This window comes from Anomalospiza imberbis, chromosome 4, assembly GCF_031753505.1.
Source record: "Anomalospiza imberbis isolate Cuckoo-Finch-1a 21T00152 chromosome 4, ASM3175350v1, whole genome shotgun sequence".
NCBI lineage: Eukaryota > Metazoa > Chordata > Aves > Passeriformes > Viduidae > Anomalospiza > Anomalospiza imberbis.
The window spans coordinates 65423602-65437870 of record NC_089684.1 but is presented as its reverse complement, the minus strand read 5'-3'; the positions used below and the strand labels follow the sequence as shown (position 1 = coordinate 65437870).

The window sequence follows — 14269 nt, the reverse complement described above, 5'->3', positions numbered from 1 at the left end:
CCCGGCCCCGGCCCCGGCCCCAGAGCGGGGTGCGGGCAGTTCTCGGAGGAAAAGGAGGGGTTTTACATCGTAGGCACGCAGAACGGGCTTCTAAGCGAGGGAATAAAGGCACACACCCGCCAGCAAAGCCTCTTGAGATCAGCTGTATTCCAACTGCAAAGCTTCATCACAAAGTGTAACCGATTTCTTTTAAAACAATAAATAGTTCGCCGAGAGCGTTAAAACACACGTTTAAAATTACAAATGTACAAAGGACTTTGGGTGTTGGGCACTTCAAAATTAAAAAAAAAAAAAAAACAAACCAAACCCAAAACATTCAATGAGTTCACATTCTCCCGTTTTTCACGCGCGGTGCTGTTCGCAGAACATAAGGGACAAGGCACGTAAAAGCAAATACAAAAAGGCGTCTCCCGAGAACATTTAGACCGTTCAAAGCAATTCGGTTTAACAGCAGAGGACTCGAGAAAGGCAAGTTATAAAGTATCTGAAAAAATTAGGTAACTGTTAAATAATTTGATACAGTCCTGCGAGGCACACATCACAGCCCTGTAAGATGCTGAACATGCTTAAATGGTGGCAGCTGAGCATCTGGCAGGATTGGGCGCTTTACATTTTTAAATAACCTTACAGGAAAGACAGATAATTTCTTCATCTTATAAAATTATACTTCTTATAGTAGTGCAAAGCCTCATTTAAAAATGTAATTAGTCTAGATGTTATGGAATGCTTCAAAAATTCCAAAGTGCAAATATTAAACTTAAATTGGTTAATTGTTAATCACACTTTAGAATTCTTCCAATAACGCATACAAACAGCAAAGTAAATACAAGAACCAAAGCAGAGAAAATGTATGATGTTCTGCGTCTTGCATAACAACTTTGAAAATCCAAAAAGTACACTGGATGTCAAAAATATCTGTCAGAAATTTTTAAATAGTAGGTTTCTGTTAGCATAAGACAATATTTAAAATAAGGCTTTGGTTAAATAAAAAGTTTGCTAAACTAGGAATGATGATAAAAAGTGCAAAAGATTCACCAAATACACAACTTCATTTCCAAGGCAGGCATTACACCTGCCATTTACAATGATTTGCATTGGTTTGTTAGCCTGCCTTGTAGTTACTCAGATACCTATTGGTGTTTATTACAGGCAAATTAAATCGATGAGGTCCAATCCTATAACTTGTTTCATCCAGAGATAGACCCGATTATATCAAAGTATATCCATTTATAGCATCATTGCTCTGCATTTAGGAAAATCAAGACCCTGGAATCATAACATTTGATTATTATAGTGAGTTCACTCATTTTCTTAGCACTCCCAAACAGAAGTCCTCTATTGCCAGCTGGCAGGCTGCAGCTGACTTCCTTACAAGTAGAATTCTTGTAACATATGCATAACAAAAGTTTTTAAAGTTCTTAAAAAGTGCTTAATACTGGTCCATAAGAACATCATGTCAGCTTCAGACCAAACACTTTTCTGTGGTAGATATCCTGCACCTGGTGTTTATTGGTTTATTGGTTTATCGTAGTTTTCTTGAGGAAAAAGCAATCCTCTGAGTCTACACAGGAGAATGTCACGTTCCCAGAGAAAATAATTCAGAGTTTTACAGTCACAACACACGCTCCAGCTCTCCCTAAGCACAGTGGTGCAACCTGTAAACAAACAAACACACCATCTGTGAGATAAATGCAGTCAGCTTTAAGTAATTTTCCCCCCTAATTATATGGCTGCAGCAGAATGACAGTATCACCCATGCTCTGTTAACATGTCCAAAATTGGATACAAACACAAAGAAAAGGTAAAGATATTTTATATAACAGAGTGAAGCACTCTGAAAACAATAGCAAGCCCTAAGGACATCAAGAAATTCTTATTGATAATTTCAATTATTCAGTATTACAGGAAAAAGGAACATTTGATTTAGTACAAACTGGATACCTGAGCTAGACAATTGAGTCAGACAATTGAGTAAAGGGTGGTAAAATAATGCATTTCTCAGAAAAAGAAAATGCCTAAAATTATAGGGGGAACCTCTCCTTTTTACTTGATTATTTGATAAAATCCTGTTAAGAGTTCTTGAAATCAGAAAAAATTCACCAGTCTTTATTTGTTAATTGCAAACAGAATTGGCAAGACCCTTTTCTGCTGGACTTGAACAGAGGGAAGTAGTTTCTAACACTCCCCTTTGCTTCCCCTTTTAACCTTCATAGTATTGCAAAGTACGTGAATTAGCACACCAAGTGGTACAGAGACCATCCTGAAGACAAAAAAGGCTGTTTATGCCAACTCCCCTATTTCTTTTTTCCCAGGAACAATGGACTTTATTATAGAGCTGTCTGTGGTTCTGATAACCTTCACCTGAGAAAATTCCACTGCCTTCTCCTGAGTTGTGATAAGATGAAGAGGTGGCAGACTGCAGCCATAACGAGAGAAAGAAGGTATACAAATATTCCTAATCCCTCTGAGAAAGGTTTGAAACTATCCTATATACTGGGACTGTGGCATTCAGTGAGATATAGAGGGTCAAGGCTAAGGATACAAAGGTATACCTAGACATGTAAGATTCATTTAGATGCAATGGTGAGAAGCACAGTTTCTCTCCTCTGGTGAGAAACAGTTTCTGTCCTCTGATACACTTTTTTTTACTTTAGCAGGACTAAGAATGCCATGGGTTATCATTACCAGTACCAGAGAATTCCCCAAGCTCTGATGATCCTCCTTGATGACTTGTAAGACCTTGCAGCAGTATGAAATGGAGGGAAATGGACAGCGGAGTTTTTTGTGTTCCATGGATTTTTATAAACAGCAGTTTAGTTCTCTTTTTGAATTAAGGATTTGGGGCTATTACCAGAATAACATATTCAGGTGGTTCAGAATTCAGTTCCCTAAATACTGGTGTCTGATGCTATTACAGATGAGCTTGGACATTCATCCTGGTCTGCAGCTGGACTCCAGGAGGGCCTTGGTGTCCCATAGAGTCTGTGCTGTATCTACCAGCCTTTTGTGGATGTAGATACTTTAGGGTATTTCAAATGGCATTAGACACCAAAGGACAGTCAGCTCAGGATGTCCTTGTGTGTGCTCTTCCCACAGAGAGACACATTCCTGGAGCTATATAAAAGTAACCAAGCTCTGAACTGACAGTAATGGTTTCTGAACATGAACTGTAGAATTATTTTTATTTTAAAGCTGCAGAAAGAAAAATGGGTAAAGGCTTTCTGGAACCTGCATACACTGTACATAGCATTCACCCCAGGAAGGGATTATTAATGAAAAAATGACCAAAACCTTGATGAAATAAATGTTGAGAGACATATTAGAGCTAAAACTAATCTACATTTATCATTTATCTTCAGAACAGGAAGTCATGTAAACAGAATCCTTTGTGACAGTTTGGGAAATGTGGCAATACATTTTATTAAAAGTAGCTGAAATTGTCAAAGAAAATAGCTATACTCTTGCAAAAGAAAGGAGGGCACTTTATTGGAAATTAACAACTATCTGCTCAAGAGAAGTCATCTTAAGATGGTACACAAAGGGAAAAAAGAGACTCACAACAGACAAGTAAGAAACTGCTTTTTAGAGAAGGAATATTTGAATTCTCCTTGCAAAAGGAGGCACATGTGAAATAACAATATTAATAGTAGTGTATGATCTGATTAGAAGTTATACCTGTGTCCATTCATTCGTCTGGGGATCGTAAGACTCCACGGTATTAAGATAGGTTTGACCATCATATCCTCCAACAGCGTACAACTTGTCACCAAGAAGACACACTCCCACTGCATCTCTGCTAATGCTCATAGAGGCCACAGCAGTCCACATATCTGTTTTGGGATCATACCTAAACGATAATTTGTGTTATGCTCTAAAACAGTTACCAAAATTCAACAACAACAAAAAAATGTACTGGAATTGATGCTGTCAAGGTAGTAGAAAACAGGACAGTACACATCTGGGTGTCAATTTCAAAGGACTTTCCTCCCTCAATTCCCCTCTTTTTGAAGGTGTTTCTTTAGTCATCTGCTAACACAAGCCACTGCTAACCAGGTATCTGCTTCATGCTGCTTTCCAAATAGTCATACAGCCATATACACCTGCTCTTACTACATTTTGTATGTCTAAACATACCATGCAACAAACAGTTCTGCTGCTACACCACAGTACAGCAAGTGCTTGCTTTAAGTATGGCAAAGCACAGGCTGATAAAATTTGGTTTGGTAATAAGATTACCAATTTCAAAAATATGACCCCCAAAAGTGGTTTGAGAAAATTATATGGGAAATGCAAAACCCTTAAGACAATTTACAACACTTTTGAAATCAGAAATATCAGCACAGTAAACAGCAGATGGTTTAATGAAAAAAATTGTATGGTTCTACAACATTATCAACATTCTTTACAAGTCAAATTGAGAACTACATAGGAGACTCCATACTATGCTTATGGCAAGGAATATGTTTTAATCTGGCTACGAGACAATCTTTTTAAAGATTGCAGATGCTTACAGCAGAACTAATATAATTACAGAGCTCTGAAGGGCTCTAAAAACTGTACAAAGAAAATAATTATTTGGTTAAGATCATACTTGCTAAAAACAAGTTGAAAGGCAATAGTCTTAATTTTTTTGCATGAAGAGCATAGATACAAAGAGATCTAACAATTTTATTTGCTGTCCTCTAGTCAAAGTATTACACAAATGCATGCAAGCATAACTGTAACATGAAAACACCACTTGAAGCACACATGCAAATAGAAGAGGGTGATAAGTAAGCTAAATGTAGAAATTACTTTTCCAATTATTTTATAAGTTATAAGCAGTTGTATTTATCTGGGAAGAGGAACTTCCGTTGCAAAATATAATTTAGAAGTTTAGTGTGGTTATAAAAGCCTGATTTTTAAAATCAACATTTCTTAATTATTTAATTTTTTAAAGGAAGTAGTTCCATGAATTTGGTGGTCTTCCATTTAAAATCACCAAAAGAGCAAGGACAAAATGCATAAAAGATGATTCCTATTTATTAAAGTCACGGGTTATGTAACTTTGTTTCAGAAAATACAGATGTAGAAAAATATACAGACTTACTGCTTCTCTCGGGTTTCTGATTATCTGTATAGCCCTAAAAATTTGGTATTTGTTGAGAAGTAGCTTCCTATCTGCAAACCGTTCTGGGGTCTCTTCAGTGCAACTTCCACAGGTTAAGGGCTATGGGCCACACTGTATTTTCAGGTCTACTAGGACTCTGAAAGTTTGAAAACTACAGCTCTCTTGTGGATTTTGTTGTTGTTGTTGTTGTTGGTTTGGTTTGTGGTTTTTTGTTTGGAGTTTTTGGGGGTTAAGGGTAGAATATATGTCCTGGCATGAATAAATTTAGTAAAAGAAGAATATGGGCAATGAGGACTTACTGTAAGTGTTGGGAGGTAACAGGAAAGAATAAAAGTTTTACAGCTGGTGGTGAGAGAGCAGGGAGAGAATTAAGGCATAGTTCAGACATATCTGAAATGCCAGTGAAGATTTAATACAGTGAATTATGAAGTATTTACTATATTTTTAAATTATTTTATGGATCACATGTGCTTCTGAAATATGTGATACAGTCATTCATTAATCACTTTACAGAAAGATATACCAAACTAGGAATGACTGAATTACATGCCAGTTTTCCAGTGTCATTAGGGCATACAAGAAAGAATTAGCTATATAAAGATTCACAAAACCTTACTGTTAACTCCTTTGAAAGTTATTATATTAATAGATTCAGACTTCTTGTGTGAAAGAAGATCTGCTCAATTTTTTAAAGCATTCAATTCCACATTGTTTCAATTATCAAACATAGTTCATTCAATGAGATTGTTAAAATAATCTAGATAAATTGCATTAAGAAGAATTTGCTTTAAATAATCTATCCTGGTAACATTTTGAATCATAGTATGCCTACACAGCATATTTCTATATGTAAGTTTCCTCTGTTCATGCTAAAAGTAACACACCTGTTTTACTGGGTTTCTACTTACAGCTCTTTCCATAAATCACTCGATGGACTAGCACTATTAGAATCCCATGGCAGGATATGTCTCCATCAGGATATTACCTTTCTACGCAGTCTGACAGCCTGGATGTTAAGTTGGATGCTGGAGCATCATGGCCACCTATTGCATACAAGAACCCATTCCAGGTAGTTACACCTACACCACCTCTTCTTTTTGACATCTGAGCACAGAGAGTCCATTTGTTTGTATGAGGATCAAAACATTCTACTGACTTAAGACAAGAACTTCCATCTCGACCACCAACTGCATAAAGCCTACGAAGTAAAACAAAAAAAAAAAAGAAGAAAATAAATGTTATCTGAATAAGACAGTTTCTAGTGAAACATGAAGGATTCAAAATTTGTTGAAAAGGGAAGTTCAGAAGGAGAGTTTCAACTTTCAGTAAACTGCTCTGTTGTGAAAACTCAGGCAAGATTTTGCTCCAATCTTTTCTTATTGTAACAATCAATGCATACAACAATAATTTACAGAAAATGGGATATCTTACACAGCATTTATATTCCAACCTATGCGTATAGCTAACAATTTCAAAATCACATATGTGACTTGCAGGGTCAGAAGGACAAATTCAGTAGTGGATCTGTGCATGCACCATCTCTACCCTGCCTCATCTTAGGCATTAACATGCTTTTCTGGACCTGGGTTTTAGTTCATGACTGTCTGCACTACCTTAAATCCCTCACACCCACTAGGTGGCCCAATTAGCTTAGTCCTAAGAAAAAGGTTTCTAGTATTTAGTACAAAGGATTTCAATTATTTGCAAGGGTTGACTGAAATGAATGAAAAAAAATTGGTTTAGGAGGACTCAATCACAAATGAACCTTCAAAACGAATCAAATAATCAAATTATATAAAAAGCTGATGAACAGAATTTATGAGCAATCTAGGCATAGCAGCAGACATGCCCAGCACTATTATTTGGAAAAGTAGGAACACAGAAGCCACTCTAAAAAGAAAGTAATGCATCAGAAGTAAAATCCAGTGAGAAATCATCTCAAATTATTTCAGAGCCTAAGAATGGCTAGATAATCAAACAAACATTAGATACTGTAGATAATGATAGTGTGAATTTACAGTGGTTACCATGAAGCACTATTGAAGATGTCCTCAGTTTGGGTAACACTAGTGTTTGTTTTTTTTATATACTGACCAAGGAACTTAAATACAAATATATTGTAAATATGGTTGATCTAGTCCTTCTCAGTAACAATTTTAATAAGCTTAAAAAAAAAAAATCCATGGAAGTTTCTTAGTTTAGTAATACAGCTTGTTTAAGGTAAGGAATGTACTGAAGGTTTCTGTAAAACTGTGTTGTAGTTCCATAAAGTTCATGACTAAAACCAATCCTTTATGCAACATAACATTTATGAAGCTCCCAACTTTACCTTCCCTCAAAACATGGAGAGAGTTTTGATCATTTATGCAGTGATTTCACATTCTGGACACAGAGAAAGCTATATTAACTTCTCTATATGAAGGTTTTGATCCAATCACTGAAATTTACCAAGTTACAGACAGACATTACAGGCAAGTGCAGAAATTACTGCTCCTGCATCTGAAATGCTGCATGTGTTTTGAAAAGGTCAGCTGTAATGATCTTTTGCTGTTGCCTCCCTTAACAGTCTAGGCAATGTTCTATAATAATAGGCAAATGTGAGGGTCTAATTCTGGTGCTTTTCATCACATCTGGGACATGCTGCTGAATATATAGCAAGCTTAAGACCCAGCTTAGGTATCTGAGACTGCAATTCCAAGGCAACCAAGGCACTCTATTTGCTGGTTGTTCAAGTTCATCCCTCTTTCCTGTAGGCAGTGAGAATTTCCACTCATTCTTAGACTTATTCCAGATTTTAGAGAACCCTTTGTAGGTGCCTTTCAGCAGTACTAATTTGCCAGTGATTAGGCTTTCAAAATAATTTTTTTTTTACCTGACAGCATTCAAGTAGCTCAAGGGAGATGCACAGACAGTACATAAGCAGGAAGTGAAAATTTGTGGACAAGAGTGTAAATATTCTGCCACAACCACAATACTACTCAGTAAATCAGTAGCTTTTGTTTGCTGTGTCACCCTAGCAAAACATGGCTTGCTCCTCTCTCCACTCCCAAAGCAGGGGCATTTCTTTAGTACAAATTGCATCTCTGACTGCATATGTGCATACCCATACTTAATTAAGGGTGAAGCAAGAGACTGAATTTGTTAATTTAGCTTGAATTGCTAACTTAGCTTGGTTAATCATTGATTAGCCTTAGTATATTTAGTGCTGATGCAGTAAGTGCATTCATAATCAGCTACTTGAAATCTGCATTTCTGTAGCTTCAAAAAACCACACTGTTTGTGGATCTGTGATTGTTAAAGTATTGAATGCAACCAGACTTACAGCACTGAACTGCTTATAAACAGAAATTAGGCCCAGCTGCACCCAGCCCCTCTGATCTCTGGGGACCAGCTGGAATGCAAGGGGGGTTATTTTCAGCCAAATTTCATACTGTAATGCAGCAGGTTCTTGGTATAAGAAAGATCTTGCCATACTGGAGCAAGTCCAGCTGACAGTCACTAGGATGATGAGGGCCCTAGTACACTAGACATACAGCTGAAATGCTGTGGAGAGGCTTGCTTGACCCAGCACAGTATCTCTTCTGTGAATGAAGAAATTTGGCTTTTAATGCTACTAACTGGTATCTATCAAGAGAAATTATTAATAGTAATTTAAGATGATCTTTTAATTACATTAAAGTAATGAGATTTTAAATCTGAAAACAGAAACTCCATCACATACTTTCCATTTAATATTGCTACACCAACGGTGCTCCTGGGAGTTGACATACTAGCTACGAAGTTCCACTGACGAGCCTGTGGATCCCATCTTTCTACTGTATTCAGGTAGCTCCAGCCATCATGTCCTCCTACGGCATACATGGGACCTTCCAGTACCGCTACTCCTAAAATACAGATATGGAAACAATTAAGAGGAATAAAGATCAGACAATTAAAAGGAATAAAGATCAGAATTTCTTAGTGACAGTCCAGTGTGCACCACAAAACTGAAAAGAAAAAAAACCCATTCCTTTTGGTAGCTGATGCTACCAGATACAATCTTCAATATAATTTGAAGGAGAAAGGACATTGATTAAGCAGTTGGCAACTAAACAAAATTTCCAGCCCCCCTAAACTTTATTTCTGAATGTTTTTTTGACCAGTAACATTCAACCAGGCAACCTTTAAAAAATATGCAGTCAGCCTTTACAGAACTGTACATACCAAGACCGTGACGATGAGTAGACATTGGTGGCATTACACTCCAAGTTTTTGATCTAGGGTTGTAGCACTCCACAGTATTCAATGTTTTCAGTCCATCTCTGCCACCAACAACAAACAATTTATCATCTAAGACTGCAACTCCAAACTGTAATCTTCGTCCATTCATGTTTGCAACTGGAGTCCATGTGTTGGTACGAAGTTCATATTTTTCAATGCTTGTAGCTCCTGAATGACAATATGTGCAAGTTATATATGGAAAAAGAAAAGTTTTGAAGCATTAGGATAGTTTTTATTTTAGCAATATGATGATTCCACGAGACACCATGATATCCTGCAGCATATTCTTAAGTCTGTGTAGACAAATAGTCTTTTTTGACTTCCTCAGCAATTACCTGGCCCATTACAAGGGACAACTTTCTTGGTGCTTTTTAAGACAAAAAACAGGTTTTGTAACTGCTTTGCAGAATCAAGCCTTTAGATATAGAAATATTAGGAATATAAATCAACCATGTCGAATGCAATTATATATTGAAATCAACTGTTCTGTAATATTAGATAAAAAAGCTGATGGTATGTAACATGAACTACCAAGAAACAGCTTTAAAACAACAAATTAAAGAAAACACTTTCTCTGCTGTAACTTTTCTAACTTACCAGATCCCTTCTAATTTCCACTAAAAAGTATGGAATTTTCTATGAAAAAATCATTCAAGTAGTTGTAACAGAACTATTTAACAATTAGTCAAAATATTTTTGTTGTTTTGGCCTATTTTTTAAGCATGTGGAGGTCACCTTTGTGGCCTTTCAGATCTTTTCCTCCTTTTCCAAATTACTGCCCCCTTAAGTAAATAAAGATTAGTTTGTATTAATTAAACACTTCACTACTCAGTAATCAGCTATTCCTATGGTAATTTCAAATCAGAACTCTAGATTCTAGAATATTTACAGCAGTCCTAAGGATATATAGGCTTTTTTAACCTGATAAACAGTACACACTTCAGATGTTTCATATTCTGTACTGCCGAGTCCTTGAATTTTAGATTTAACAGGTTGTAAAAAAATCTACCAAACATTTCTTTTAAAAAGAACCAAAACAGCTCATCAGCTAAACATTACGTAAGCCAATACCTTTTGTTGCATCCATTCCTCCAACTGCAAACAAAACGCCCACTGTAGATTTTCTAGGTTTGGTGCGAGGGCTTTGCAACATAGGTCGTCTCTCTGGCAACAGATGGTACTTCATTGCTTCCATAATGAGTTTTTGACATTCAATGTCATCCCTAAAGAGTGCGTTATTCTCCATATCTGCCAAAAACTGTAAAAAAGAAAGCAAATCAAACAAGCCATATTGCTATAAACCACATGAAAAATAAAACCATGATTACCAAGATAATATTTTATACAAACACTTTCACTGCCTGAATTAAAATCTCTGTATTTTCAAAATGGTCATATAAAAAAGGCTAAAAAACTGTCAAATAAATAAATAGATAAATATTTAAAGAGGAAGGCCATCTGATCTTAATGGATTATTTAAGCTTCATGGTCCAAAGGAAGGAAACATAATCTCCTCAAGTTCCAGTGCTGTGCAAGAATGTTCAAGAAAATGGAAACAGGTTCTGGGTATGTAAGTAATTTCAACCTTATGTTTTTATTCCCAAATCCACCCAATGCAGAGGTCTGTAGAAGCCCTTTCAGCACATGCTGAATATTTTAATATATATTCTGTTCCTCACCCTGAGAGTTACCAAGATCACAGTGTATCACTTAATAAAAGCCCTTGTTAAAATTTTTATATCAAGCTTGCAAGCAAATTTGGCAACTTTTAAAACTTAAATATGGATTAAATAAAATTCAACTAAAGACTACTAACAGAAGTTTTTAAGTTCAAAGATTCTGGAGTGGTTTGTACTCCATATTTATCAAACTGCAGGAAAAAAAAATTATTAGGTTGAGAGTCACATTCTAATTATTAGAAGTCTGGAAACTGGGATTTTTCTGAGCTGCACAACATGGCATGAATAACAGAGAAAAAATAAATTAAGTGCTCCACCGGGATTTGAACATTTGTCAGAAAAAGAGAGAGAAAAAAAGGCAGATGCCTCTGAAAAGCCAAAATTCAAACACTTTGTGAGTATTAGACATGCAAGTCCACAAACCAGAATGAGATGTCTTTATTGAGCTGTTGACAGCCAACCACTAACAGGTACAAAACTGCTGTGACATCAGTCATCAGAAGCACTAAAGGGACTTGCTGTGAAACAGATGTGCACAATATGGTTATATATAATAAAGCTGCCTTAGGGCTGCAAAGTGGCAAATACGATAACCATGTTTCCAGAAGGGCTACAAGTAAGCACAGATGGCTAAACCTGAACACCTCAGTATCAGGCAAAATAACAAAATATGACAGAAAACATAACTAAACATCACAGAGGGAATAAAAAACCTTTTCAAAGCCCTTCATCAGTGATTTTCAGAAAACTGAGATTTCTGCAGCATTTCTCAAAGTTGCTGAAGTTCTCACTATTAAAATAGCAAATGAAGTGTTTTCATGTGGAACCTAAACTCATTCTTTACTTTCATACCTTCCATTGTTTCTTCTTTTGACCCAGAGGATTGCTTGTATCACTTCACAGGGACACTGTGATTATAAAATAATAAACTAAAAGCTGCCTTTTAATTGCCAGTGTGCCATGCTATAAAATTGCACATGGTTTAAAAATACATAAAAAAGAAATCAATTAATTCCTATTGTCCTAAATCAGACACTTTCAGAGCTGCATGCATGAAAAGTAAGGCTTGTACACAATATGACCAATTCAGACTTTCAATATATTTTTCTGATGGACAAGCAGCATATAGTATTTAAAGCAACACTATGTGTGAATGTGAGTTCTGCAAAAAGATGCAACCTACATTTTCTACAGTTTCTAACCCACTCAACCTATAAAGAATTTCTCACAGTACAGAGTCACAGTCTCTGAAAGCAACTTTATTTCATTTAAAAAGAAATGCAATCTAGTCTGCAGGCTCTTTAAACTAAAACTGCTATAATTATTCCTCACTCAAAGAACTTAGAATGGGCTTACTAAAAGTACATTTTTTCCAAGTTTTATTATTTACATAGGTCCTTATACTGAAAGCATTTCTAACAGCATTTACAAATGACATGTTAGCATGAAATCATAGTAACTGCAAGTCTGATAAGGAGAAAGGTAGTGCAGACACTCTAGTACTCTAGTAGTAAGAATTTCTGTCTAAAAGGAATCTCAGCCATAATGTAATTCAGAAATTTCTAAATCATCTTTTTCATTATTTATCAGAGATGTAATATTTGCCACCTTACAGCTTAAGAGGCTGACAAATACTCATCTTTAGGAAAAAGAAATGTACATATATTTAGGACACTGCTTGCACTAATCAGAGATGTCTACAAAGAGATGCATAAAACCAGCCAATAAAACTAACAATTACGTACATTTTTTTTGCTCCCAGTGCTACAGTTTCACAGTATTTCCTTAAGATTTTTTAAAGTGTATCTGCATCTCTGCTTGCACTGGTTTTGGTTTCAGCAAGTTGTTCAATTTTCTAATTTAATTTCTTTCCAATACCTTTAACTCATCAACCATAAAACGAAAAAGCTTTTAATTTTATTTGCTGTCAGATAGCCTAATGTCACATAATCCTGAAAAAAAAACATGATTCTGAAAACATTTAGACTGTTTTGGGCACTTCAAATAAGCTTACTCATCTACTAAATGTTTCCTTATTAAAATCAAAGCTCTAACACTTTAATTTGTCAAAGTAATAAATAAAAAGATTTTCTTCTATAACAAGAAAAATCTTGCTGATGAGATGAGATGAAAAATTAAAGATAAAATAAGTAAAATATAATTTTGCTTCTGTATTTCATCTTGTTATTTTTCTAATCAGTGACTGAGTGGACATAATTTGATTTCAGTATATATTTCTGTGATAAATTCTGTACTTTCAGTTTCTAAAGATGTTTCAATTACAGCCAACTAAGTAAAAGAAATACAGCAGGGGTTACTTAGTTATCAATTAATTAAAAGTTCAACAAAAGAATGATTTTCTCCTTGTCAACTGCCTTATTCAGAATTATGTTTCTAGAAAAAGTGAATGACAAAGTCAAGGCCACAACTGAGAAAATCCTGCTTTTGAATATATAATAATCAGTATGGAAATAAATACTAAAATGCTCAGTAAAGAATCTTACTATCCAGCAAGAGGACATCAGATTAGATGTAATACACAGAATGTAATGCATGTGATTTATCACTATGAATTTTTCTGGTGTTAATGAATTTTACTTATTATTCAGGTTCCATAAAAATCCCATTTTCTTCATTTAAGAGAGAATTCTCACTAAACAAACTGAAAATCATAAAGCAAAATCCTTTAACTGTATAGTAAATACTAAATATTACTAAAGAAGGTCCAGCAAGGAAAGATAAGAAAGGAAAAAACAAATACAAATAATCAAACCTAGTTTACAAACTTGCTATCAGGTAGTGAGTCACAGAACCACAAAACAAACGGAGTTGGAAGGGACCCACAAGGATCATCGACTCCAACTCCCAGCATGCCACAGGACATCCCCAAGGATCACCATGTGCCTGAGAGCATTGTCCAAGTGCTTCTGGAACTCTGTCGGGCTGGTGCTGTGACCGCTGCCCTGGGGAGCCCGTTCCAGTGCCCAACCACCCTCTGGGTGAAGAACCTTTTTCTAATATCCCAGCTAAATTTGCACTGATACAGCTTTATGCCATTCCCTCAGGTCCTGTCTCTGGGTGCCACAGAGAAGAGCTCAGTGTCTGCCCCCTCCTCATACTTGAGGCTCCCCTCATGGCCCTTCACCATCTTTGTTGCCCTCCTTTGGACGCTTTCTAACAGCTTTAGATCCTTATACTGTGGTGCCCAAAACTGCACACA

At 36.0% G+C, this 14269-nt stretch overlaps 1 protein-coding gene across 3 annotated transcripts in view; it reads right to left on the bottom strand.

The window, feature by feature from the left end:
- Positions 1–127: 127 nt before the first annotated feature.
- KLHL5 (kelch like family member 5) overlaps positions 128–14269 on the bottom strand; it is a 50336-nt gene continuing 36194 nt past the window's right edge. For 2 of the 3 annotated variants that reach the window (XM_068188877.1, XM_068188876.1), the window contains exons 6-11: positions 10442–10628; positions 9314–9538; positions 8832–8994; positions 6096–6308; positions 3676–3847; positions 128–1655 (exon numbers count right to left, since the gene is read on the bottom strand). In XM_068188877.1, coding sequence (XP_068044978.1) covers positions 1599–1655; positions 3676–3847; positions 6096–6308; positions 8832–8994; positions 9314–9538; positions 10442–10628 — 1017 coding nt within the window. In that variant the 3' untranslated portion in view covers positions 128–1598. The remainder of the gene's footprint in view (positions 1656–3675; positions 3848–6095; positions 6309–8831; positions 8995–9313; positions 9539–10441; positions 10629–14269) is intronic. The other variant, XM_068188878.1, reaches the window with a different exon arrangement.